Raw genomic sequence first — 25,521 nt, 5'->3', positions numbered from 1 at the left:
ACCAGTATAAAATGGGGGTGAAATAGTGCATGAGTCATCCAGCTGGTATGGTTTTTGCTTTTGCTGAGATACAAATGGGCTTCAGCCATCCACACACTAGTGGTTAAACAAAAAAAATTGCTTTAAGTGTCTTTAATTATTCACATGAAGATAAATTCCATTATGGGTTTGTTATGGCAGGCTCTTGCTTCCAAATTGATCCAGTCACTGGTGTCCATTTGCAAAGATAAGCTTTCTTAGTAGAAGGTGCACTGAATCATTTCTAACAGTTGCATAATTGGCTTTCCCCTATTTTTCCAGCTAGACAATGAGTGAAATCAGGTGAGGGGGTTTTTAGATTGCCTTTTCTTTTGTACATGATGTGAAGCAGGATATCTCTGGAGCCTCCTGTGAGCACCCTGCTGCCCTGCATGTTCTGCTGGTGCCCCAGCTGCTGTGGGAAGTCTTGCACTGAAGTATCAGCCTTGCTGTATTGCAGCACTTCTCTGGGGTTCCTCAGCAGTAAGAGTCACATGCTTTTAAAGTTCTGTCCCTTCACTTGCCAACTCTGGTGAAGTGAGTTTGAGTTTGTTTTAGCAAATGTGCAAGTAAAATGTAGCCAATGAGGGAAAAGTGAGAGATTTTGTAGAATCACAGAATGGTTTGGGTCGGAAGAGACCTCTAAAGGCCACGTAGTCCAACCCCCTGCAGGGAGCAGGAACATCCTCGACTAGATCAGGTCATACAGAGCCCCATTGAGCCTCACCTGGAATATCTCCAGGGATAGGGCCTCAGCCCCTTCTCTGGGCAAGCTGTTCCAGTGCTCAGCCACCCCCATTGTAAAGAACTTTTTCCTAGTATCCCATCTAAATCTCCTTTTCTCTAATTTCAAACCGGTGCCCCTCAGCCTATCACTGCAGGCCTTCATAAACAGTCCCCCTCCAGCCTTCTTACAGGCCTCCTTCAGGTACTGGAAAGCTGCTGTTAGGTCTTTCCAGAGCCTTCTCTTCCCCAGGCTGAACAACCCTAGCTCCCTCAGCCTGTCCTCATAGGAGAGGTGCTCCAGCCCCCTGATCATTCTCGTGGCCCTCTTCTGGATGAGGTCAACCAGGTTTGTGTCCTTCCTGTGTTGAGGGCTCCAGACCTGGACTCGGAGTACCGAGGTCTCGACAGAGCAAAGTGGTAGAATCCCCTCTCTGGATCTGTTGGCAAAGCATCTTTTGATGCAGCCCAGGATGTGATTAGCTGCAAGCTCACACTGCTTGCCCATGTCCAGCTTCTCATCCATCAGCACCCCCAAGTCCTTTTCCACAGGGCTGCTTTCTATCACCTCCTCACCTCCTCCCCCAGTCTCTATTGATAGTGAGGATTGTTCTGGCGTGGGTGCAGCACTCATGGGGTTCACCTGGGCCCACCTCTCTGGCCAGTCCAGGTCCCTCTGTATGACAGGCAGCCATTTAGGCTTTGTTTATTTTGTTTAATAAGAAGTGAAGGGAATGTCTTCCTGTTAAACTCAAAAGTCTGTTTATTTCTTTCAGGAATTTGAAGCCTTCCAAGCATTTGTGGAAAGTCGACTTCCATTCGATATTGTTATTGATGGGCTCAATGTCTCCCACATGAAACCCAGACAGACACAGTGTGAAAATGTAAGTGCTGGTTAAATATTCATGAAGAGTTTTGTGTGTGCTGATTGTAAACCAATTAGTGCCTCATTATTACTCGTCCCCTCGAGAAACTGATCCAGATGTTTTTGCAGCACAGTCAGTGAGTTTCAGAAAGTTGTCTGTACTTCCCAGATTAAAAAATGATCAGTGGAAAGGGGATTCTTCTTACATGTTTGACTCTATTAGCTGATAATAATTTCACTTCCTAAGAATTTACACAGAGTAACTATGTATGTTTTCATAGCAAGGGAGACTGGGAGGAACAGAGTAAATCTACCGTGTAGAAAATTTAGTCCCATATGGTTAGGCTTATAACTGCAGTCCTGTGTCCAGCTCTGGGCCCCTCAGTTTAGGAAAGATGTTGAGTTGCTGCAAGGGCAACAAAGCTGGTGAGGGGCCTGGAGCACAAGCCCTATGAGGAGAGGCTGAGGGAGCTGGGGTTGTTTAGCCTGGAGAAGAGGAGGCTCAGGAGAGACCTTATTGCCGTCTACAACTACCTGAAGGGAGGTTGTAGCCAGCTGGGGGTTGGTCTCTTCTCCCAGGCAACCAGCACCAGAGGACACAGTCTCAAGGTGCACCAGGGGAGGTTTAGGCTGGATGTTAGGAAGAAATTCTTCACAGAAAGAGTGATTGGCCATGGGAATGTGCTGCCCAGGGAGGTGTTGGAGTCACCATCACTGGAGGTGTTTCAGAAGAGACTGGATGGGGTGCTTGGTGCCATGGTTTAGTTGATTAGATGGTGTTGGGTGATGGGTTGCACTTGGTGATCTCAAAGGTCTTTTCCAACCTGCTTTATTCTGTTATACTATTCTGTTTTCCTCTATCTCTCCATTTAAGGTAGTGTGCAGCCAATTTTTCCTCTCTTCTCTCCTTCTTGGGATGTGTATGCTGTTATCTTTATGGCTTGGGGGGGAGAGGCTTTTGCCTGCACTGGCTGGCAGCGAATTTTTAGCTACACCACTGGGCCTGTTAAAGACTGTGTTAGGCCTGGGTCTAGTGGGGAGCAGACTGGCTGCTCTTGGACCTGCTGAGGCTGAGTGGGGTAGAGGTTTTCTGGAAGGCTCTGGCCTGGTAGGCCCAGGTGAAGAACTGAGCCTGATTTGTGAATGTATTCCTTTTACCTGAATACCTTTTGTGTGTCTTTGTAAATAGAATTTCCATTTAACCTTCCAGTACAGTGTGGAGCATTTTTATTTCACTCCTTGGAAGGGGTAAAATATCTTGTCTGTCCTTTTGCCTGGGCAGCTCATGGCTCACAACTAGGACAGTCCTGTTCTCACATAGACAGCTAAAACTGGCTGTAGTTCTTCCCACTTGGTGACTTGTGGAAGACTAATCCTGTGCTTTTTTTTACCAACACCTGCTTTTGAGAATTCCTGGTGCTTCCTTTTTAGCACTTCACTAAGAAATGGCTTAAGGTTTTCCTTGTGTCAATCAAATATGACTTTAAATTGGAAGTCATGAAGAAGCTGCTCACCTGTGTGCCAAAGCCAAAATTTGCATTTTCATGCTCTTGAAATTCCTTCTAGCAATTACAACAAATGTATTCTTCTTCTAAGAACCACTTGAAAACTAGGCTTAAGCAGGATATGTTTTCATATATGCAGATAAAAGCAGGTGAGACAGGGAGGTTAAATAAACCTCCTGAAAGATGTTTGTTTGAGAGCCACTGTGAAATTTCATGAGATACTGGCTCATGAAGAAGGTACTTTCCTTGCTATAGAAATAGAAAAGGAAGTTTACAAGTTGTTTGGATGGGATGGGGGAGGAAGTGATGATTATCTGAGAAGAATCCCAGGCAGCATATAATGGTACAGTGTGGAAGGACAGATCTCTGATGCCAGAGTGGGGGAAGATAAACAAATGTCCTTGCTCAGTGCATGCCTGTCCCATTGTGGGAACTCTGAACAGGATCCTGAATGGTCTGTAGCAGCTGGAGGCAATGGAGCCAATATCCAACCTACTTTTGATGGATAATAACTGCTGATATATGATAAGAAATCTTACTAGGAGATGTTAGTATGCTGAGCAGCATAAATTGCCTTTGTGTTCCTGCCTAGTTTCTGCTGTATTGGAAAGACTTTGAGATCCTTGATGCCAGGTAGCTCCAGAAGGACTATATGGAGGCATGAGCCTTCCATTTAGGTTGTTCCATATAGAGCCAGGTCTTGAATTGCAGATATTTACAGATGAGGAGGGTTTCCTTCGTGCAAAACAGAGCAGTAACTTGAGCTCACCCCATCAGCTATGTTGCTGTTAATGATTACTGCATCTTGTCAGGCACAAAAAATGCTAATCATTGAGATACTTCTAAATTAGTCATTGTGATAGATGTCTTTGTACACATTTTACAGTATTAACTTTTGGGTTCACAGGGTTTTTTTTCCAATTGGAAATGTTGTTTAAATGTGAGATCGTGCTGAGGTCATGCTGGATGCTAGCAAATCCTGGGTTTTTATTTCTTCATGGCTGACCCCCTGTGTTGTAACATGTCAGGAAAGGATTGTGGCTTTATTCATATTTTAGATATTTCTGGCAAGAAGGATGTATTCTTTTTTTCTGCTCTTTTTATCCTACACTGCTAAAAACAGAAAGGGAAAAAAACCCACAACCACAAGAGCAAACCCACAGAAGAGAAATCCTTTTTTCTGTCTCCAGACTTTTCTTCCAGACAAGGGAAGGGAAGGCCACAGGAATCTCTGCCTGTGCTGCTTTCCTGTTTTCCAGGTTACTGGTGTTGCTGCAAGTAGTCCCCATCTGCAAATGCTGACCTCTGTGAACAACATAGTCTATCCTTTGTCAGAAACCAGCCTCCTTAGGAGGCTGCTATCCTCACACCAGAGGCAGATGAATGGAAAATGTGGAGTGGCAGGTCTGGGCCATTCACAACCTGCCTTATTTTAAACCCTTCCGTGTGCAGAACTGAGAGGACAGAGAGGAGAAACAAATGCAAGAGAATCTGGAGGCAGAACCAGAAGGGTGGAAAAGCTAAGGCTGAAGGCAGCTGAGATGAAGCTGGCTGGCTGGGACAGCAGGACTGGCCCGTTTTGAAGACAGGCATGCTGTGACTCTTCAGTGACCTCTTCTGTTTGACTTGAGAGATACTAAAGGAGCAGTATTGCCAAGGACCTATGCTGAAAGCTGCCCTACCCGTGTTTTACTTGTCAAAAAGCTACATTATATTAAGTCTCTAGGAGCAAGGCAGTCAGTGGTCTTCTCAGAGGTTCATGACCGCAGCTTCTAGACCCATTCAGTTTTTGTTCCAGTGTGCAGCAATGGTGGCAAGAGAAAATGATATTGTTACTCTCCATTTATAACATGCTGTGAGTGTTACCATGTGCAACTTGTTAAGTTTTGGACCATATCCCTTATGTGATTTAGGGAAAATAGCAAAATAAAGGGCGCTGTAAAACACACATGGTAATTTAAATGCATTCCAGACTTGAGGGAGAGGGAGGGTGGTGGCAAATTTAAGTATATTCCACTTTCTCATTTAGCTTTAAGAACTGCATCTGCTTTGCTGAAGACCAACTCTAGCTAAGTCATAGTGAATTGTAATTCTATTCAGACAGAATCAGAATCATAGAATCAGTCAGGATTGGAAGGGGTCACAAGGATCATCTAGTTCTCTTGAATCATAGATTCATTAAGGTTGGAAAAGACTGCAAAGATCATCAAGTCCAATCTATCACCCAATACCTCATGACTGTTAAACCATGGCACCAAGTGCCATGTCCAATTCCCTCTTGAACACCTCCAGGGATGGTGACTTCTCCACCTCCCTGGGCAGCACATTCCAACAGCTAACAACTCTCTCTGTGAAGAACTTTCTCCTCACCTCAAGCCTAAACTTCCCCTGGTGCATTTTCAGACTCTGTTCTCTTGTTCTGGTGCTGGTTGCCTGGGAGAAGAGACCAACCCCCTCTTGGCTACAACCTCCCTTCAGGCAGTTGGAGACAGCAATAAGGTCTCTCCTGAGCCTCCTCTTCTCCAGGCTAAACAATCCCAGCTCCCTCAGCCTCTCCTCGTAGGGCTTCTGCTCGAGGCCTCTCCCCAGCCTCGTTGCCCTTCTCTGGGCACGTTCAAGAGTCTCAATGTCATGACACTGCATTCTAAGATACCTTGTAAAAGGCACTGAAAGAATTCCATCTAATGCACTCTGCCTTTAATTTGTTAAAAATCAATGCCAGTTGTCTTTGTGCTATTCATTCACTTAGCTTTACGTTAGGTTCCCTGAAATTGCTGAGTTTCTTCTAGTCTTCATTAACCACCATGTTATAGTGCCTGACTTGCACCACTGCCAGGCTGGGCAGAGCCTCATCCAGCTTGGTCTTACACACCTCCAGGGATGGGGCCTCAACCACCTCCCTGGACAACCCATTCCAGGGCTTCACCACTCTCACGGTGAAGGACTTCTTCCTCACGTCTTCCTCACATTCCGTAGGCATCTTGGGAAGGGTCTGGGTTGTGTGGACCTGGCACAAATACCTTGAAGAATGAGAAGGGAAAAAGGAAAAAAAAAAAAGTTGAAGGAATGATTTTTACTCATTTAATTCCCAAAGTGCTCTGACAATCCACAAAACTCAGCGTGCGATTTGCAGTAGCCCCAGGTAACTTCAGTCCTCACAGCCAGCAGCACTTACTTAGCAAATCAGAATGAATATTATTGGCTTGGCAGATTTGCAGCAATATTCTGTGGCAGTTTCTTTAGTACACGGCACTCTTGGTTTGGAATTTCAATCCCCTTTTTTCCCAGGTTTGTTTTATACTCGATCTGTTTCCTGGTACAACTCACTGTGTGGTTGCATCAAATATTGACAACAACAGAAGGTAGCATGAGGGTGGGAGCAAAGAGTTTTGAAGGCCAGGGAATGCTGAGATCTGATTTGAAGACACTGCAAACAGTGACTGTAAAGCTGCGACACTGAGCATTAGCCAACACCTCCTTACAACATTTTTCTTCCTCGCTGCAGCATCTTAAATTGGGCATTAAAGTTGGCTCCTAATTAAAAGCTATTCTACAATGGCAATGATTTTTGCTCTATAATCCAGACAATAGGAACAAACTTCCATAAAATCATTCAGTCTTGTCATTTTCCCTTTTCTTTATTTGTTGGGGTTTTTTTCATTCTGCTGCTGTTTGAGGCTGATGCAGGTTTGCCTTGATGAGTCAGTTGCAGTTTGTAGTGCAGACATGGAAGGTTATAGCTTGGATGTCCTTGCAGTTTAAGCAAAGTTCATTCAGGCTGTATAGTGACATTGATTTAATCCTTTCCTCCAGATGTATCTAATTACATAAGCCCTTAGCCAGCACAATAACATTTGGTACTCCCTGTCCTCTGCTGCTGTAAATTCCCATAGCGCTCCCACCTTTCCCATCGTAAAGGTCAATGGAGGGAATTTCCACGCAGTAATTGTCCACTGCCCTTGTCAAGAATTACGTAAAAGTTGGAGTTTACATGGGGTTTCCTTTTTACCACAGTTTTCTGTAGAAGTATTCCTTGGATGTGAGGAGAATCCAAGTGCAAGCACGGTATCTAAGCTCTGGAGCAGCTCAGCCTGCTTGCCGGAGAGGAGTGAAGGAACTACGAGTTCCTAGACTGTGAAGTGCTGGGGTGAGGGAGCATGACCAGCAAGCACAACTGAAGGAGTACTGTGACATCTTTAACTTGGTGTATAGCAAAGGAGGTATACAGCCAGCTGCTTTTCCAGCTGTACCCAGATGGTGTTAGATGTAACTGAATATATGTTTCAAATGTGTGTCGGATCAAAGCTAACTCACAGTTCCCTCCTTCAAACAGTTTGGCAGCTGAGGTCAGCTCTGCCCTAGCTTTACCCTCTCTAATCTCAGTATTGAACTCAAACATCTGAAAGATTGGTAAAGTAGTTCCAGATTGAGCTCCTTAAGGCTGACAGTGCACAAAGGAGCAGTTTTTGCTCTTGGCAGATAGTTCAAAGTGGTTGCTCCCAACCTTAATCAACATTTCTATAATGGGCTACATAAGTTCATATAATTCCCATGTAAATTGCAGTAGGCCTGTGCAACAGCTGACAAAACCAGACCCTTGCTGTCCCACTCCCATCCCAGCCTGGTGGCAGCAGTTGACATGCCACCCCTACTACACCTCCTGCCTGCAGCAGCAGTCAGCTCCTGCCAGCCAAGCTACCAGACCTGCCCTTCTGCACCTCCACAGGCTGCCACAAAAAGCCAGGCTGTATCTGCTGTGCTTGGGGGTGCTCCATGACATACATAGCAGCTATTTCTTGTCTCTTCCAGGGAAAAAGCAGTTGACTTACTGAGTGGAGGCTGCTCTCTGAACAGGACAAGGGTTCTTTGACTAAATTAATTGTGTTCACAAGTAATTGTTTGTGAACAGAGTCTTGCATTTTGGTTTTCCATGTGCTTAATCTTTAATAAAAACCCAAAAGAACAACACATTTATCAAGGGGATTTGAAGTTGAAAACTAATACTGTAATTTCAGTTATTCTAGTGGTTCTGTACTAGCTCTTCCTGGACTTCCTGCTTACTTTAACAGGATGAAAAAGAGTGGGTTGAGAGGGGTTGCAGCCTTGAAGGGAAATCTGAGGGTAAGCAAATAGTTTCAGGATATGGGAGAAAGCCAAGATATGGGATACTAGTCTACAGGAAAATGGTGAATGGTCTTGTTAAAGCTTTGAAAAACCCCAGCTGTGCCCATGGAAGTGAAGAACCTCAGTGAATTCTCCTTTGTAAATTGAGCTCAGAACCAGCATTGTGGATCATTTTGCATCACTTTATGCACGCTTTCAAGGCTTGTCTTACAACTGTAAAGGCAAATCTCAAGATAAAGATAATGACTCCTCAAATTAAACTTAAAGTTTTGAAAGAGGATAAAAAAAAGAAACCCAAACAAAAACCAAATGAAAAACCAGGGCATCTATGGCCTATCATTCTCTGGGGTTAGTAACCCAAATCATTTTGGAAGCATAATTTAGTTCCTTTGAGATCTCTTGAGCCTATAAAGCCTCTATGTTATAAAAAGGGAGAAATACTGAAACCTACAGTTTTGAGGGAAAATAATGAGTAGAAGTTTCTCTCCCAGGTTCTGCTTACTAAAAATCATTTTCAGGCCATGAAACACACAAAGAAATTAACACCTGTGCATGCATACGTAGTTGACAACGACACATGCTAATATGCTCAGGTTTTCATGCCTTAATTTTCCCCAGTCTGCGAGTCAGTCTTAACTGCAATGTGCATATGAGAGGTCAAGTCCACAACTAGTGATGCAGTGAAATTTGATTTGTCTTTGAATTTTAGTTGTCTTGCAAAACAAGCCCAAAAAAGGCCATGCATGGAAAAGATTTTGCTTTGTCTTTTTGTTTTGCTTCTTTGACTCATTTGGCAGCCTCTGTGATTTGTTCAAATATTTCGCTGTCTATAAATGAAGCAAGAATTAAGTAGATCCATGAGTCACTCTCTGTTCAGAATCAATACATCCACCAGAGGTCTTATTCGTCATACTGTGACAGTTCCTCAGTTCTTCCACCCACCAGCACTTGTCTTACCACTCAGCAGAGCAGTTGGACATGTGCTTGCTTGCATGTGTTCATTTTCTCCCAGCCTTTTCCATCTTCTTTTTCCTTTTCTTTGCTGCCATCTAATAGCAGTCCAAGTTTGCACTTCCACCATAATGAAATATTTGCCCTGTTGCTCAAGATTGGAGAGATTTCTGTCTTTGCAAAGTGTTTCATTCTTTAGATCTGTACTTGCATTTCCTTTAAGTATTGCACAAATTGCAAAGATTAAGATTCTTTGGTATTTTCACTGCAAATCACCTTGAGCCTCTGTGTAACGTGATCTTGGAAGAGAAAGGAGCCCAAGCACTAAGGGGCACCTTTGAAACCTCATCTATTTTTAGTGTTAGACATGTGTGACTGGAACATTCAGCATTGCATTCATCAGTAGAGAGGCTCTGCAGAGGGACCTCGACAAGCTGGACAGATGGGCAGAGTCCAACGGCATGAGATTGAACACATCCAAGTGCCGAGTTCTGCACATTGGCCACAGCAACCCCATGCAGTGCTACAGGCTGGGGTCAGAGTGGCTGGAGAGCAGCCAGGAAGAGAGGGACCTGGGGGTACTGGTCAATGGTAGGCTGAACATGAGCCTGCAGTGTGCCCAGGCAGCCAAGAGGGCCAATGGCATCCTGGCCTGCATCAAGAACAGTGTGGCCAGCAGGGGCAGGGAGGTCATTCTGCCCCTGTACACTGCACTAGTTAGGCCACACCTTGAGTACTGTGTCCAGTTCTGGGACCCTCAGTTTAGGAAGGAGGTTGACTTGCTGGAACGTGTCCAGAGAAGGGCAATGAAGTTGGTGAGGGGTTTGGAACACAAGCCCTATGAGGAGAGACTGAGGGAGCTGGGCTTGCTTAGCCTGGAGAAGAGGAGACTCAGGGGTGACCTTATTGCTCTCTACAACTACCTGAAGGGAGGTTGTAGCCAGGCAGAGGTTGGTCTCTTCTCCCAGGCAGCCAGCACCAGAACAAGAGGACACAGTCTCAGGCTGCACCAGGGGAGGTTTAGACTGGATGTTAGGAAGAAGTTCTATACAGAGAGAGTGATTGCCCATTGGAATGGGCTGCCCGGGGAGGTGGTGGAGTCACCATCATTGGAGGTGTTCAGGAGGAGACTTGATGGGGTGCTTGGTGCCATGGGTTAGTTGTTTAGGTGGGTTGGATTGGTTGATGGGTTGGACACAAACTTGAAGGTCTCTTCCAACCTGGTTTATTCTATGTATTCTTAGCAGTTAATTTCTGAGGTTCCTCGAATACCTCAGCAGGGGGACTGAGTCAAGTTCTTTTCCAAAGCCACACATTGATACTGATCTGCTGAAACCTCCCTCCCTTCCTGTATTGGGGCCTTCTAAAACAAATCAAGCTCAAAAAATTTTGGTCACCAGAACCAAAAGAGCAAAGCTCATAAGCTTCTCAAGAGAGGTAAAAGAGCCTGGATTCACCTGCCTGTGAAACCTGAGGAAAGGCCTGGCCTGCAAGTCTTCCCTCTCTCCATAGAGTTCTTTGGAAACCGGATGGTTTCCACTTGTGGCTAAAAGAGAGATAGAAGGGCATTTGATATAGTCAACTTTGTGTGCCAATACACAGCAAGTGAAGGTGCATTGGATGTAACTGGGTTGGATCTTCTAGAAGTACTCCTGCAAGTGGTTGGTATATTTGTGCCAAGTGCCGGGTGCTGCGCTTTGGCCACGGCAACCCCATGCAGAGCTACAGGCTGGGGTCAGAGTGGCTGGAGAGCTCCCAAACAGAGAGGGACCTGGGGGTGCTGATTGACAGCCACCTAAACATGAGTCAGCAGTGTGCCCAGGTGGCCAAGAAGGCCAATGGCATCCTGGCCTGCATTAGGAATAGTGTGGCCAGCAGGAGCAGGGAGGTCATTGTGCCCCTGGACTCTGCATTGGTTAGGCCATACCTTGAGTACTGTGTCCAGTTCTGGGCCACTCAGTTTAGGAAGGACATTGAGACACTTGAATGTGTCCAGAGAAGGGCAACAAGGCTGGGGAGAGGCCTTGAGCATAAGCCCTATGAGGAGAGGCTGAGGGAGCTGGGATTGTTTGGCCTGGAGAAGAGGAGGCTCAGGGGTGACCTCATTGCCCTCTACAACTACCTGAAAGGTGGTTGTAGCCAGGAAGGGGTTGATCTCTTCTCCCAGGCAACCAGCACCAGAACAAGGGGACACGGTCTCAAGCTGCGGCAGGGGAGGTTTAGACTCGAGGTGAGGAGAAAGTTCTTCACCAAAGAGAGTCATTTGTCATTGGAATGGGCTGCCCAGGGAGGTGGTGGAGTCACCGTCCCTGGAGGTGTTCAAGAGGAGACTGGATGTGGCACTTGGTGCCATGGTCTAGTCATGAGGTCTGTGGAGACAGGTTGGACTTGATGATCCTAGGGGTCTCTTCCAACCTTAGTTATACTGTGATACTGTGATATGCTTCCACCAAGGAAATGCACCTGGTGACTGTGTATCTTGAGCCAGCAGGTTTGGCCCTCCCCACAGAGGAATGCTGAAACATCCTTTGCTGCTTCTGCAGCAGTGGGAGGGGAGAGTAGGAGGGGGCTAGAACTTGGCAAGAAAGGAACCACAAAGTCAGGCTGGCTACCTGTGAGTGCAGGGAAACCTCCTCAAAACTTTTAACTTCCCAGCATTGTGAAAAGGGTGGAGATGCTGACAGGATTCCTTGACTAAATGCCTCAGCAGCTGACTCAAAGCAACTATTTTTCCTTTCAGGGGTTTGCAATCTGGTTTTGCATTTCCTGGTAAGAACAGAGCAGCAGAAGCAGAGCAGGTTAGAAAAAAATAACCTATCAGGCATTTTGATAACTTCTCCCTTTCATTTTCTCCCAAAGTCAGATACCCACTGCTGTTCCTCTCCTTAGTATTTGCAAGCTGGCTGTAAAACTGAATAAACCCCCACGTGATTACCTTAACAACCTCTACCAACTCCTGTCTCTTATTTACAATTTCTATCTTTGTATGTGGCAATAACAGCAAATCAGACGTTATGGTAAGTACACCCAAGCACTCCTGGTCCATGATGGGAATTGCATCATGTCTTTCATAACGAGAATTCTAATCACTAGGCACGTAAGCTTGAAATTAGCAGAGCAGAATGAACATGCCTTGATGACTCACATCCCAGTGAACTTGGTAACTGCAGCAACAGCTTGTTTGTTGTGTATTGTAGAGAAGTCCTGCTGAAGCCTGGGTGACAAAGTCAAGTGAAGGTATCTTCTGAACTGGATGAGCTTCTGTCTCACTGTTTTCGCTTCTCGCTTAGAAACCACAAGATGAGTTTTCTTTGGGCAACCCAAGTGATTCACCTGATCATAGAATCGTTATCAGTGTGGCAATGAGAAGGTGTGCTAGGCCTCCAAATTGGAACCCTGGTGGATGGATAGGATAGGATAGGATAGGATAGGATAGGATAGGATAGGATAGGATAGGATAGGATAGGATAGGATAGAATAGACCAGACCAGACCAGACCAGGTTGGAAGAGACCTTCAAGATCATCATGTCCAACCTATCATCCAACACCACCTAATCAACTAAACCATGCAGCCAAGCACCCCATCAAGTCTCTTCCTGAACACCTCTAGTGATGGTGACTCCACCACCTCCCCAGGCAGCCTGAGCTGCTTCTTTAAAAGTGATTCTTGTACAGAAAATCTCTGTAATAGTGATAGTCTGCAGTGCTATTAAGATAGGGGAGTCGGGCCAGTAAATATGAAGGTTGGGTTAGTATAGGCCACATCTAGGTAAGAATAAATAACTGACTTGAGCCTGAGGGAGCTGGGATTGTTTAGCCTGGAGAAGAGGAGGCTCAGGGGAGACCCCATTGCTCTCTACAACTACCTGAAGGGTGGTTGTACCCAGGAGGGAGTTGGTCTCTTCTCTCAAACAACCAGCACCAGAACAAGGGGACACAGTCTCAAGCTGCGCCAGGGGAGGTTTAGACTCGAGGTGAGGAGAAATTTCTTCACTGAGCGAGTCGTTCGTCATTGGAATGGGCTGCCCAGGGAGGTGGTGGAGTCACCATCCCTGGAGCTGTTCCAAGAAGGGACTGGATGTGGCACTTGGTGCCATGGTCTAGTCGTGAGGTCTGTGGAGACAGGTTGGACTTGATGATCTTTGAGGTTTCTTCCAACCTTGGTGATACTGTGATACGGTGTGATACTGTGATAAATGCTGGGTTTAGTGTCGTATTTAATATAGCTAACATCCTCAGAACAATGATTGCATCCATTCATGTCTACCTGGATGTATTTCTGTATTTTGCAAAGCAATCAGTTTTTGGTTCACACTTGGATTTTATATCACATAGACCTTCATTTCTTTTTTGGTTTTGACTATGTTCCTTTCTTGATAAGATCTTTGTTCTGCCTGGGTGAATATGACGGCAATCAGGGCTACTATTGGCCTAAAGAGTGAGCCCTTCAGGTTGGACTCAGGAGACCAACATTTTACTGTGTAATGACTGAGCTCTTGTCTGACTGTGAGCAACTCAGTTTGAAGTATCCTGGCCTCACAGGTTGCCTGGAATTAAGACAAGCTAAAGTTTCCTAGGAATTTTTCACTATTAATAAATAAATAAATAAAGTCTTACTTGTCATAGAATGAAAAAGCCTAACAACCTTTATTTACTTTTGTTATTTAAATGTAAGAGTTGGGATGCATAGAAGATTTAAATGAACCTGACAATTAATTGCAGTTCAGGAAGGTTTGGGAGTTTGTGTGTGCCCCTGCAGCAATCCCTTGCAGTCCCCTTGGCTGAAGTGTGGTGCACCTTTGCTGTGGCTAGCAACAGCGAGCAGGAGCAGTTGATCTGGCATCATCTTTGTAACTCTCTGCCATCAATGAAATTGAAACATGGTCTGGAAGAGTGCAACATGTGAAATTCCTAGAAGCCTTGCAGTGGTGTCTACTAATGGTTATAATCAGATCTGATCTATCCATATAAAACATAATGAAGCTATCATCATAAACGCTGGGACTCATAAGGGATTTTGTTACTGGAATCCTGTGAAGAGAAGGAGTGGTAAGAATAGCAGTACCAAAAGCACAGTAAGAAAACTATGGCTAACTTTGCTGCTGCTGTTCTTCACATTTTCAGGGGGGTGGAAACAACACACCCAGGCTGATTTCTAGCATAGGAAATGCTGAAGGTGTTTAGGAAGAGACTGGATGGGGTGCTTGGTGCCATGTTTAGTTGATTAGATGGTGTTGGATGATAGGTTGGACTCGATGATCTCAAATGTCTCTTCCAACCTGGTCTATTCTATCCTATCCTATCCTATCCTATCCTATCCTATCCTATCCTATCCTATCCTATCCTATCCTATCCTATCCTATCCTATCCTATCCTATCCTATCCTACATGGGTTCTTCCTCTGTCATACAGAATGAACTCTCGGAAACATTAGTATTTTGGGGACTGCTTCTAGGAGGCAAGTCATATGAATGTGACCCAAGCTGAAATAAGCTTCAGAGGATGTCCCAAGTTGTGGGATCTCCTGAAAATGAGGCTTATATCTGCTGGGTCAGATCATATGCACATCATGCTAGAGTAGCAGGTCAGTGGCTCTGCTGCTGTGGAGGTCAATCTTGTGTGTAAGAAGTTGCCCAGGGAGGTGGTAGAAGCCACATTCCTGGAGGCTTTTAAAGCCAGGCTGGATGTGGCTCTGGGCAGCCTGATCTAGTGTAAAGTGTCCCTGCCCATGGCAGGGGGATTGGAATTAGATGATCCTTGAGGTCCCTTCCAACCCTGACAGTTCTGTGATTCTGTGTTTCTGTATAAGGTCATCCCTAATTCCATGTGTAAAGCTTTCCCTGGCACTTGTGGAAACTCTCTAAACACTTTTCCTTTATTTCTTAACCTGGTATCCCCTCTTGCTTACCTGATTTTACAACTTTTTAGATCTTCTATCTTTTAGTTTTTGAAATGATAGTGAATGAACTAAGGATTTTAAACTGTGTATGTGTATTTACTTATTAGTAGCCAGGGTCCTAACTGTTATACAACAGACATCTTTACTCCCCATCCTCCAAGACAGATGCCTACCTCAAGATCTTAAAAATCAGTAGTTGAAAAATACTAGATGAAGACAGAACTGTATGATACTTGGGTAAAGCAGGTAATGATGCAGACTGACGAAAAAAACCAACCAACCAATCAAAAGATGATGCAGATGCTTGTTAAAGCTGTGGTCCATTTGAATTTGGGCTTCTGCATTCAGTGTAGGTTTGTGGAAAGCACAGTTGGAAATGAGTATTCCTTGAATACTATCTATACTTCTACCTCATGGATTGATTTACAGGCATTTTTTTCCACCACAGTCTTAAGTTGCCACACATTTATATTGCAAGCAGGTATCAGAGAGGAGAACCAGCCAGTCATAATGATGTTGATTTATTCTGCTCCTTACTAGGAGTAGTTATCCTATGCCTATCTAATGTTAATGTTACTATGCTGCTTTCAGCATCTGAGGTAATTTAACAGAATCACAGACACTGCACTGTGCTGGTTAAATCCATTTATATGTGACAGCCCTCAGCCTCATTAGTTAGAGGAAGTGGCTTAAATAAAAGAGCTAGAGGCTTTTGACATTTCCACTTCTCATTGCTATATATGTATCTTCATACTTTCATGCCTTGCAAAGTGAAGAGTTCTGACTTTCCATTGAGTGGACATCCCCAAATACTCAGAAATATGAATGCTGTGGGTGAGGGATTTCTTTTTTCTTATCCCACTCACTCTCATTTCCACAAGACCATTCACTCAGCCAGCCTAGCTAACATAACCAGCAATGTTACACAGAGCTTTAACCCTTATATATCTGATAAATTTGGCAAACAAAATAATTCTGAAAGTCTACCTCTCACTTGTATTTGAGCACTGCCTGCTCTGGAAGTTGGTAGGTGTGTGTCTGCATCCTTTCCAGGGAAATGTACAAAGGAAGGAAAGATGCAACAGAATTCCTCAAAAGTGCTGGCTGTTATAGTCAGATACCTGGAAGCTGTAATGCTGAGTCCCCAAACCAAAACATGCTTTAAAAAGATAGATATTTTTGTGAACTAGGGGGTGGGTGGTTCTTACTCAGCTTCTGCTGACCAAGCTGTTCTGGTGGTTATGTTTTAACAGAATCACAGAATCAGTTGTCAGGGTTGGAAGGGACCTCAAAGATCATCCAGCTCCAACCCCCCTGCCGTGGGCAGGGACACCCCACACTAGATCAGGTTGCTCAGAGCCCTATCCAGCCTGGCCTTAAAAACTTCACATTCCCAAGTTTATTTCTCTTGACTACAGGGGCAAAATGTGACTAAGTAGGCAGAGTTGTTCCCAGGAGGTGGAGCTCTTAGGCAAATGCCAAATGTCAATTACAATTCATTTGTAGGAGCTGACAATATTACCTGGTTGTCAAATTGCTGTATCTTGCCTCCTGAGTTAGTAAAAAACATTTGAGACAAAACAATCTCCTGCCTTGTGTCCAGCTATGGAGTATTGTCAGTGTGAGCTGTTACCAAGCAATGTACATTAAAAGCACTGAAGTAAATTAGATCTTGTGGATTGTAGAGATTGTGGAGGGGCTTTCATACTGTCACTGCCTAGGCACTCCAGGCATGGATGTTGCCTGCAGTGTTCCTAGGAGTGAAGTGGCACAAGCCTGCAGCAATGTGCATTCAAACTTAATGACTGTGTTAAGGAAGACAATATTGACCCATAGTTTACACTCACTGCTGACAACACTCTGTATCACGTTTTTGCTGGGTTTCAGGAATAGTATGTAACTTGCCAGGGCATGCAGCCTTGATCCACATGAGACATTGGAACTTCTGCCTCATGGGACTGACAGTGGGAGGTATATGTATAAAGGTGTATAGAAAAGTCCCCAAAGTTTTCTTCAGCCTGGTAAATCCCAGTTATAGAATGGAATGGAATGGAATGGAATGGAATAGAATAGACCAGGTTGGAAGAGACCTTCAAGATCATCGTGTCCAACCTATCATCCAACACCACCTAATCAACTAAACCATGCAACCAAGCACCTTATCAAGTCTCCTCCTGAACACCTCCAGTGATGGTGACTCCACCACCTCCTCAGGCACCTCCTAACCTCCAGCCTAAACCTCCCCTGGAGCAGCCTGAGACTGTGTCCTCTTGTTCTGGTGCTGGTTGCCTGGGAGAAGAGACCAACCTCCGCCTGTCTACAACCTCCCTTCAGGTAGTTGTAGAGAGCAGTAAAGTCACCCCTGAGTCTCCTCCAGGCTAAGCAACCCCAGATTCATCCCTTGATCCCTCCTTGCTGAAACCCTTGCTGCATGATCTATTGAGAGTAGGTGGGGCTGACTCTGGCCTCACAGCTGCTCCTCCACCTGAAACCTTTGTGCTTTACTTTGTTTCTGCTGATTTCTGTCCTGTGAAGACAAAACATTTTATGTGTTCTCTTCCCCAGTAAAAAAAATAAACTAAAATCATCTTTCTAAGCTTCAAAGAGCAATCATCACACACTTGTGTTTGCTGGTGCATTTATTTGTGTTAAGAACTGCAGAACTGTTTGCATTGGAAAAATTGTTTTGAAAGGTAATCTCTTTATCTCTGAAAAGTGATCTGCAGCAGGCAGCTGGAGAATAGCACTAATGAGAAGCAGAAGAAAAGCAGTTGGAAAATGGTGTTATGAACATTTGCTGCATGTTGTAGTCAATGCTCTTTATTTTTTTTTCAGCTGCAGGCTATCAATTTCCTGATGAGTTTCCTTGGTTATCTCCTTCACTAACCTAGGTTTGGAAATCTCAGTTCAGTACTTTGGTGCTTTTATTTAAAAGAGGCTTTAAGGCTCTTATTTACAAGAGGCTGTCAAGAACACAAAGCTCAGAGGGGTTTGAGTTTGTAGTTTAGCTGACCTTCAGTCAGGGAGTCATTTTTGGCAATGTGTGTCTCTCAGATGTTTGGGGGTTTTGTGGTTTAACTGCATGCTGTGGGCCAAAGATCTTAACCTGAATGTCAGAAAAAACCTAAAGGAACTTCTGGAAGCAGAGAATCCAAAAGAGTGAAGTACATTGAAGCTGGTGAAGGGTCTAGAGCACAAGTTTCATGAGGAGTGGCTGAGGGAACTGGGTTTGTCTAGTCTGGAGAAAAGGAGGCTGAGGGGAGACCACATCACTTTTTACAACTGCCTGAAAGGAAGTTGGAGAGAGGTGAGTGTTGGTCTCTTCTGCCAAGTAACCAGCAATAGGACAAGAGGAAACAGCCTCAAGCTTTGTCAGGGGAGGGTTAGATGGGACGTTAGGAACAATTTCTTCCCCAAAAGGATTGTCAAGAAACAGGCTGCCCAGAGAAGTGGTGGAGACCTCCATCCCTGGAGGGGTTTCAAAACCATGTAAATGGGACATGGTTTAGTGGTGACCTGGAGCTAATGTTTGGCCTTGATGATCTTAAAGGTCTCTTCCAACCAAAGCAGTTCTCTGATTCTCTGCTGTACCCAGATGATGAGCAAGTTGACCTGTGAACGCTGGAATAGTCTTTATTTCAAAGTCCTTGTGGAACTCTCCAGTTTATCAGAGCATAGGATGTCACTGTAGTTTAATGTGCCTTGAAGACCATCATGCCTATGCCTTCTGTCCCAGCGATCTCCCCAGCTGCTGCAGCACTTTTCCTCAAAGAACAAAAGTACCTTCTGGGACTTTTTGAGCCACAGATTGCAGAGCCGGGGGGAAACACAGCATCAGACTAGCTCAGTGACACTGTGCAGACATCTGCATAGGACAGTGGCGAGAGCTAACTTAGTGGTGTCTTTTAAAACTGTCAGTTTCAGTCTTACAAAGCTGATTTCAGTCCTGCACCAAGTTATTTCCTATCTATGGAGAGGATCAGTCAAGCTTGTGCTTTCCATTTCATAACACCCCATCCCCGCCACCACCACCCGGAGACCCTGCTCACTGATTTTCAGTGCTTAAATACAACTCCTGACCCACTCTGTGAAAATCTGAGACTGGCACAGCTGCATGTAGTTCACCAAGTGTTCCTTTCTAATAGCTAGCTTTTTATATTCTTCTAAAATCAGAAATTATAAGAGAAACTCTCCTATGGTCTTACGACTCCACAGCCTCTCTGGGCAGCTTGTTGGAGTGCTCTGCCACTATCACAGTGAAAAAGTCTACCTTATATTCACATGGAACCTCCAGTGCTCCAGCTTGCAACTATTGCCTCTTGTCCTGTCATTGGACATCACTGAGAAGAGGCTGGCTCCATCCTTCTGACACACCCTTCACATTTATAAACATGAATGAGGTCACCCCTCAGTCTCCTCTTCTCCAAGCTAAAGAGCCCCAGTTCCCTCAGCCTTTGCTCATAAGGGAGATGTTCCACTCCATTAATCATCTTTGTGGCTCTGCACTGGACTCTTTCAAGCAGTTCCCTGAGGTTCTTCTTGAACTGAGGGGCCCAGAACTGGACACTGTTCCAGCTGTGGCCTCACCAGGGCAGAGTAGATGGGGAGGAGAACCTCTCTCATCCTACTTACCACACTCCTTTTAATACACCCCAGGATGCCATTGGCCTTCTTGGCCACAAGGGCACATTGGTGGCTCATGGTAATCCTTGCATCATGCTATTGCTTCTGTGCTTGACCTAAATCTGTTCAGCTACTTAGCTTTACTCTCCCCACTACCCAGGATTCAAGAGGGCTCATTAGCTTGCATGTGGTTGATGGAATATCCTTGTATTTTGACCTGGAAGCAGTATGTCTTTCACCCTGTGCTGCGCTTGAGCCAAGTCCTCCAGTCAGTGAGGACACTGGGGCACTGGGTGTCTTAGCAGACAGTTTGGACCTGGCAGCAAAAGCATTTTCAGGATGCCTGTGAATACAAACTTACCCTGCAAACAGCAGAGCTATCTTTAGGTATCACCTCATCTTGCAAGCTGAGGCTACCATACAATCCTCAATCTATTTTAAATCAATCTGCTTCTGTCATTTAGTTTATCTGCTCCATCACTAATCTGCCTTTGATTAATAGAGTTGACTGTGAAGTCAAGAGTAAAAGCTGGCATCTAAAAATGTACTGCAAATGAGAATGAATTGTGATAGAGAGTTAAGACATAACTCTGGGGAATGCATTCAGAGAGGGTAAGAGGAGTCAATGTAGACAGGTTAAAACATGTTAACCACTGTGTGATTGCTGCCATTGACATGTGAAGTGCTGTCACTGGTAGTTTTGCATGATGATGTGTGCTATGCCAATCTAAGCAGTCCTGCTGTAACACAGGATACAAATATTGCCAGCAAACTGTTTCTGCAGTATTGCACAGATCTCCAATGGCATAAGGGATAATTCCCAAGAGTTAGCTGTTGCCTATCTCAAGAGTGTAAAGTAAACCAGGCTGATTAAGCATAGTGACTGCTTACTCATGGATGACTACTTACTCATCCATTACTGCTTTCCCTTCTAAGTAGCTGCCCCCTTGCCAGTCAGAGGCAGATAATCTGTAGGGGATTCAGAAATGTGTATGCTGCCCCTGCATTTGAGTAAAGAGGACTTGGAGACTAATTTGCATTGTGGTACCAGTAATAATGCAAGGAACAGAAAAAGCAGCTTCCATTGTGTTTGGTGCTGGATGTGCTGGAGTGTGTCCAGAGAAAGGCCACAAGGATGATCAGAGGGGCTGGAGCACCTCTCCTATGAGGACAGACTGAGAGTTGGGGCTGTTCAGTCTGGAGAAGAGAAGGCTCCAAGGAGACCTTATTGTGGCCCTCCAGTATCTGAAATGGGGCTGCAAGAAAGCTGGGGAGGGACTTTTTAGGGTGTCAGGTAATGATAGGACTAGAGGAAATGGAACAAAACTAGGCATGGGCAGATTCATGTTGGATGTTAGGAAGAAGTTCTTCACCATGAGGGTGGTGAGATGCTGGAACAGGTTGCCCAGGGAGGTGGTGAAGGCCCCATCCCTGGAGGTTTTTAAGGCCAGGCTGGATGTGGCTCTGGGCAACCTGATCTGGTGTGAGGTGTCCCTGCTCATGGCAGAGGGTTGGAACTAGCTAATCCTTGAGGTCCCTTCCAACCCTAACAATTCTATGATACTGTGATAATGGTATTGAATCTGCCTTGGTGAAATTACCAGGCTCAGTGAGAAAATCCAGCCTGTCTTGCAAACAGCAGCCTTACCTTCCCTGGGTAACTGGCCATGCCATGGGGAAAATAATCATGCTTCCCATCATCTCTCTCTCTCCTGTGTGTGGTACTAAAATACACAGGTTTGATGAGCTTCTTTGTTTACAGCATGTAAAAACAGAACTACAACTGATGAAACTGTAGGTCACCTAAATGTGGTGATGGTGGGAACTGATCGCTTGCCAGCCTTTGGAGACAATGCTTATGGTCAGCCCCACCTGACAGTGTACTTACAGCAGTTCTGTACCCCTGGTCAGCCTTGGGGTTTCCTCTGTACTTTCACAGCTACAGTGATGGGTGGGAGGCTTCATTAGCAACAGGTGAAAATTACAGTGATAGAGCAGTTTGTTGCTGTTATTTGCAGATAGTCTGATGGTGGGTGTATTTTGGTTTTAAATGGTAGTTCATGAAACCAAATGTTTAGAGAATGGCAAATAGGATTTATTAATAACAAACTTGATTTTAACCTTCTCTGAGGTGATTGCTTCCTCCTGCTATACCTTCATGCTATATTCAGGTGAGCCACTTTTTGTTGAATCACCTAATGGTGTGCCTCCCAGCAGCAGTCTCCAAGGAGAAGGGCTGTCCTACAGCAAGCTAACCTTTGAGACTGGGACGTGTGGCACAGCATGATCCAGTAATCAGAACAAGTGACTGGCAGTGAAGCCTTAGGACATCAGGATCCTGCTCTGCTCATAGTTCCTGGTATGAGGTAATCAATCTGTCTTCCTGGCCAGCAGGTCAAGGGAGGTTCTTCTCATCACCTACTCTGGTAAGGCTGCACCTAGAGTATTGTGTCCACTTCTTGGCTCTCTAGTTCAAGGCAGACAGAGAACTATTGAAGAGAGTCCCAACAGAGGGCCATGGGGATGCTTAGGGGCCTGGAACATCTCCCCTTACAAGTAGAGGCTGAGGGACCTGAGATTCTTTATTCTGGAAAAGAGAAGACTGAGAGGGATCTCACAAATGCTTATAACTATCTGAAGGGTAAAGGTCACGAGGATGAGGCTGGGCTCTTTTCACTGGCAGCCACTGATAGGACAAGGGGCACTGGGTACAAACTAGAACAGAGGAGGTTTCAGTTGAACTTGAGGAAAAACTACTTTGGTTTGCAGGTGACAGGGCACTGGAACAGGCTGCCCAGAGAGGCTGTGGAGTTCCTGCAAAATGTGAATGTGGGCCACTGCAAAATGTGAATGTGGGCCACTGCAAAATGTGAATGTGGGCCCCTGCAAAATGTGAATGTGGGCCACTGCAAAATGTGAATGTGGGTCACTGCAAAATGTGAATGTGGGCCACTGCAAAATGTGAATGTGGGCCCCTGCAAAACGTGAATGTGGGTCACTGCAAAATGTGAATGTGGGCCCCTGCAAAACGTGAATGTGGGTCACTGCAAAATGTGAATGTGGGCCCCTGCAAAATGTGAATGTGGGTCACTGCAAAATGTGAATGTGGGCCCCTGCAAAACGTGAATGTGGGCCACTGCAAAATGCGAATGTGGGCCCCTGCAAAACGTGAATGTGGGCCCCTGCAAAATGTGAATGTGGGCCACTCAAAATGTGAATGTGGGCCCCTGCAAAATGTGAATGTGGGCCACTGCAAAATGTGAATGTGGGCCCCTGCAAAATGTGAATGTGGGTCACTGCAAAATGTGAATGTGGGCCCCTGCAAAACGTGAATGTGGGTCACTGCAAAACGTGAATGTGGGCCCCTGCAAAATGTGAATGTGGGCCACTGCAAAATGTGAATGTGGGCCCCTGCAAAATGTGAATGTGGGCCACTGCAAAACGTGAATGTGGGTCACTGCAAAATGTGAATGTGGGCCACTGCAAAACGTGAATGTGGGCCACTGCAAAACGTGAATGTGGGCCACTGCAAAACTGCTTCTAGGAATTTGAACAGAGAAGTTCCTTTCTAATGGAAAACTGTTACTATTTACTCTTACTTGAAAAGTGCTTCTTTTAAGGTATAATTTGCTGACTTAAAAAATGCAAACCTACCAGTTAGAGCATTTTGGGTTGCCTTATTTCATGTTTGCAAAACTCAGGCCTTTTACAGGATGTAAGGAGTTCAGCATCTGCATGATCCTGTGGAGTGTGCATTCACTGTCCTACTGCTCTGCCTCCCCACCTCTTTTCACTCTGGCTTCCCTGATGCAGAAGTTCCTGCCTTGGTGTGTGAGCACAGTTGTGATTGTGCAGGGATCCGGCTGACAACCCAACAAACAGATTATATCAGCACAACAGGTTATGAGATGAGGGCAGGAGTTTGAAGGTGATGAGGAAGTTCCATGAAATGGCTCTTGGGGAAATAGCTCCTATCTCTGGGGCTGTCCCAAGGAAAGATAAATGTATACACTCAGCCAAAGTATTGTGCAAGTGTGCCACTTTTTCACTGATTAGGGGGCAGAAATCAGAATGAAGACACACAGAGAGAATGCATCCATCTATTGAATCATTATTTCTAACAATTAAAAAACTATATTAAAAATACCAGTGTGCTTAGAAGCAGCACACTGGGTGATACCTGGCACATTTGTGCACAGCTGGTCTTGACTCCTCCCCTGATCTGTGTGCAGTTTCATACTCCTTTGTGGCTCACCCTGCCTCCATCAGAACCATGAGCTACAGTGCTGTGAACACAGAATTGTTTGCATTTTAAGTAAAATGTTGAGGTGTAGGAAAAGCTTGACAAAGGTCTAATTAAAGACTGGGACAGCACAGAATAATTGAAATGCAACTGATAAAGGATGAAAGGGACTGCAAGCAGAATGTATTCGGCAGGTGCTAATGAACAAGAGTTTCTTAGAGAAGGATCTGGCAATCTTCACAGACTGATTAAAATGTCTGTGTAGTTCAGGAATTAACAGATTGTGATGTGCCTTGTCAAAGGAACTGAAAATAGGACTGAATGCAACAATGGTTATCTCTGTAACCCAGTAGTACTTCTAGTGCCTCGTTATGGGGCCGCTGATTTCCACAGAACAGCAGCCATTTACAACCTCTTGCTGCTCTGCCCCAGCCACACCTTGCCATATGAATTGAAGCAGCCAGTCCAACCATAATTATTTTCCCTTCTGTGCAAAATGGCATCTTACAACAGCTGTTTTCAGACAAGGGTTTAACATGCTGATGTATTTTTTAATGTTTTATACAAATTGCATTGTGAACAGGTGATCCACAAGCCCCATGAGGAGAGACTGAGGGAGCTGGGGTTGCTTAGCCTGGAGAAGGAGAGGCTCAGGGGTGACCTTCTTGCTCTCTGCAACTACCTTAAGGGAGGTTGTAGACAGGCAGAGGTTGGTCTCTTCTCTCAGGCAACCAGCACCAGAACAAGAGGACACAGTCTCAAGCTGTGCCAAGGGAGGTTTAGGCTGGAGGTTAGGAGGAAGTTCTACACAGAGAGAGTGATTGCCCATTGGAATGGGCTGCCCACGGAGGTAGTGGAGTCACCATCACTGGAGATGTTCAGGAGGAGACTTGATAGGGTGCTTGGTTGCATGGTTTAGTTGATTAGGTGGTGTTGGATGATAGATTGGACTCGATGATCTTGAAGGTCTCTTCCAACCTGGTCTGGTCTGGTCTATTCTGTTCTATTCTATTCCATTCCATTCCATTCCATTCCATTCTAACTGAGCACCTGATGTTTGCTGCCTGAGCAATGTGGGAACATTCGAAGGCTGCATCTGCAGAGAGCTTACTGCATATGGCATGTTTGCATTGTGTAGTGGCAGATAAAGCTGGTTTTAGATAACTTCTGGAGCACTGAGTTAATAAAATACTCATGTCTTTTTAAGTGAGAGATCACTACTGCAGGTTGGGGTTTTTGTTAGCACTCTCATGTTCAGTTTCCTTTATGACTACAACAAGTGTTAGCTGTGTGTCTCATGTCTTCCTTTCTTGAGAAGCAGCCTGGTGTGGGAGTAGACACATTCAGGGAAACCCCCCATGTAAAGTTCTGTGACTCCCTGCAGACCATCCCTGTTGAGTACTCAAGACTAAAACGAGATACAAAGCGCTTCAGTAAAGTTGCATCAGGCAGGGGAGTGTGCAGAACAAAATGATTTTTCTCTTGTGAAAACAAATATAGTTTCTATCTATTGAGTTTTAGTTGTGTAAGTAAAGGTTAACCTCTGTGGTGAGTACTGTGGTGAGTACT

General features: G+C 45.0%; 1 protein-coding gene across 1 annotated transcript in view; it reads left to right on the top strand.

Moving 5' to 3' along the window:
* The window catches only part of PRORP (protein only RNase P catalytic subunit), a 50,151-nt gene that overhangs the window by 15,146 nt on the left and 9,484 nt on the right, over positions 1–25,521 (top strand). Inside the window, exon 4 of the mRNA XM_009902989.2 lies at positions 1,518–1,625. Coding sequence (XP_009901291.1) covers positions 1,518–1,625 — 108 coding nt within the window. The remainder of the gene's footprint in view (positions 1–1,517; positions 1,626–25,521) is intronic.

The sequence above is a fragment of the Dryobates pubescens genome, chromosome 5 (assembly GCF_014839835.1).
Source record: "Dryobates pubescens isolate bDryPub1 chromosome 5, bDryPub1.pri, whole genome shotgun sequence".
Lineage (NCBI taxonomy): Eukaryota > Metazoa > Chordata > Aves > Piciformes > Picidae > Dryobates > Dryobates pubescens.
This window is presented reverse-complemented; position numbering and strand designations above follow the sequence as displayed.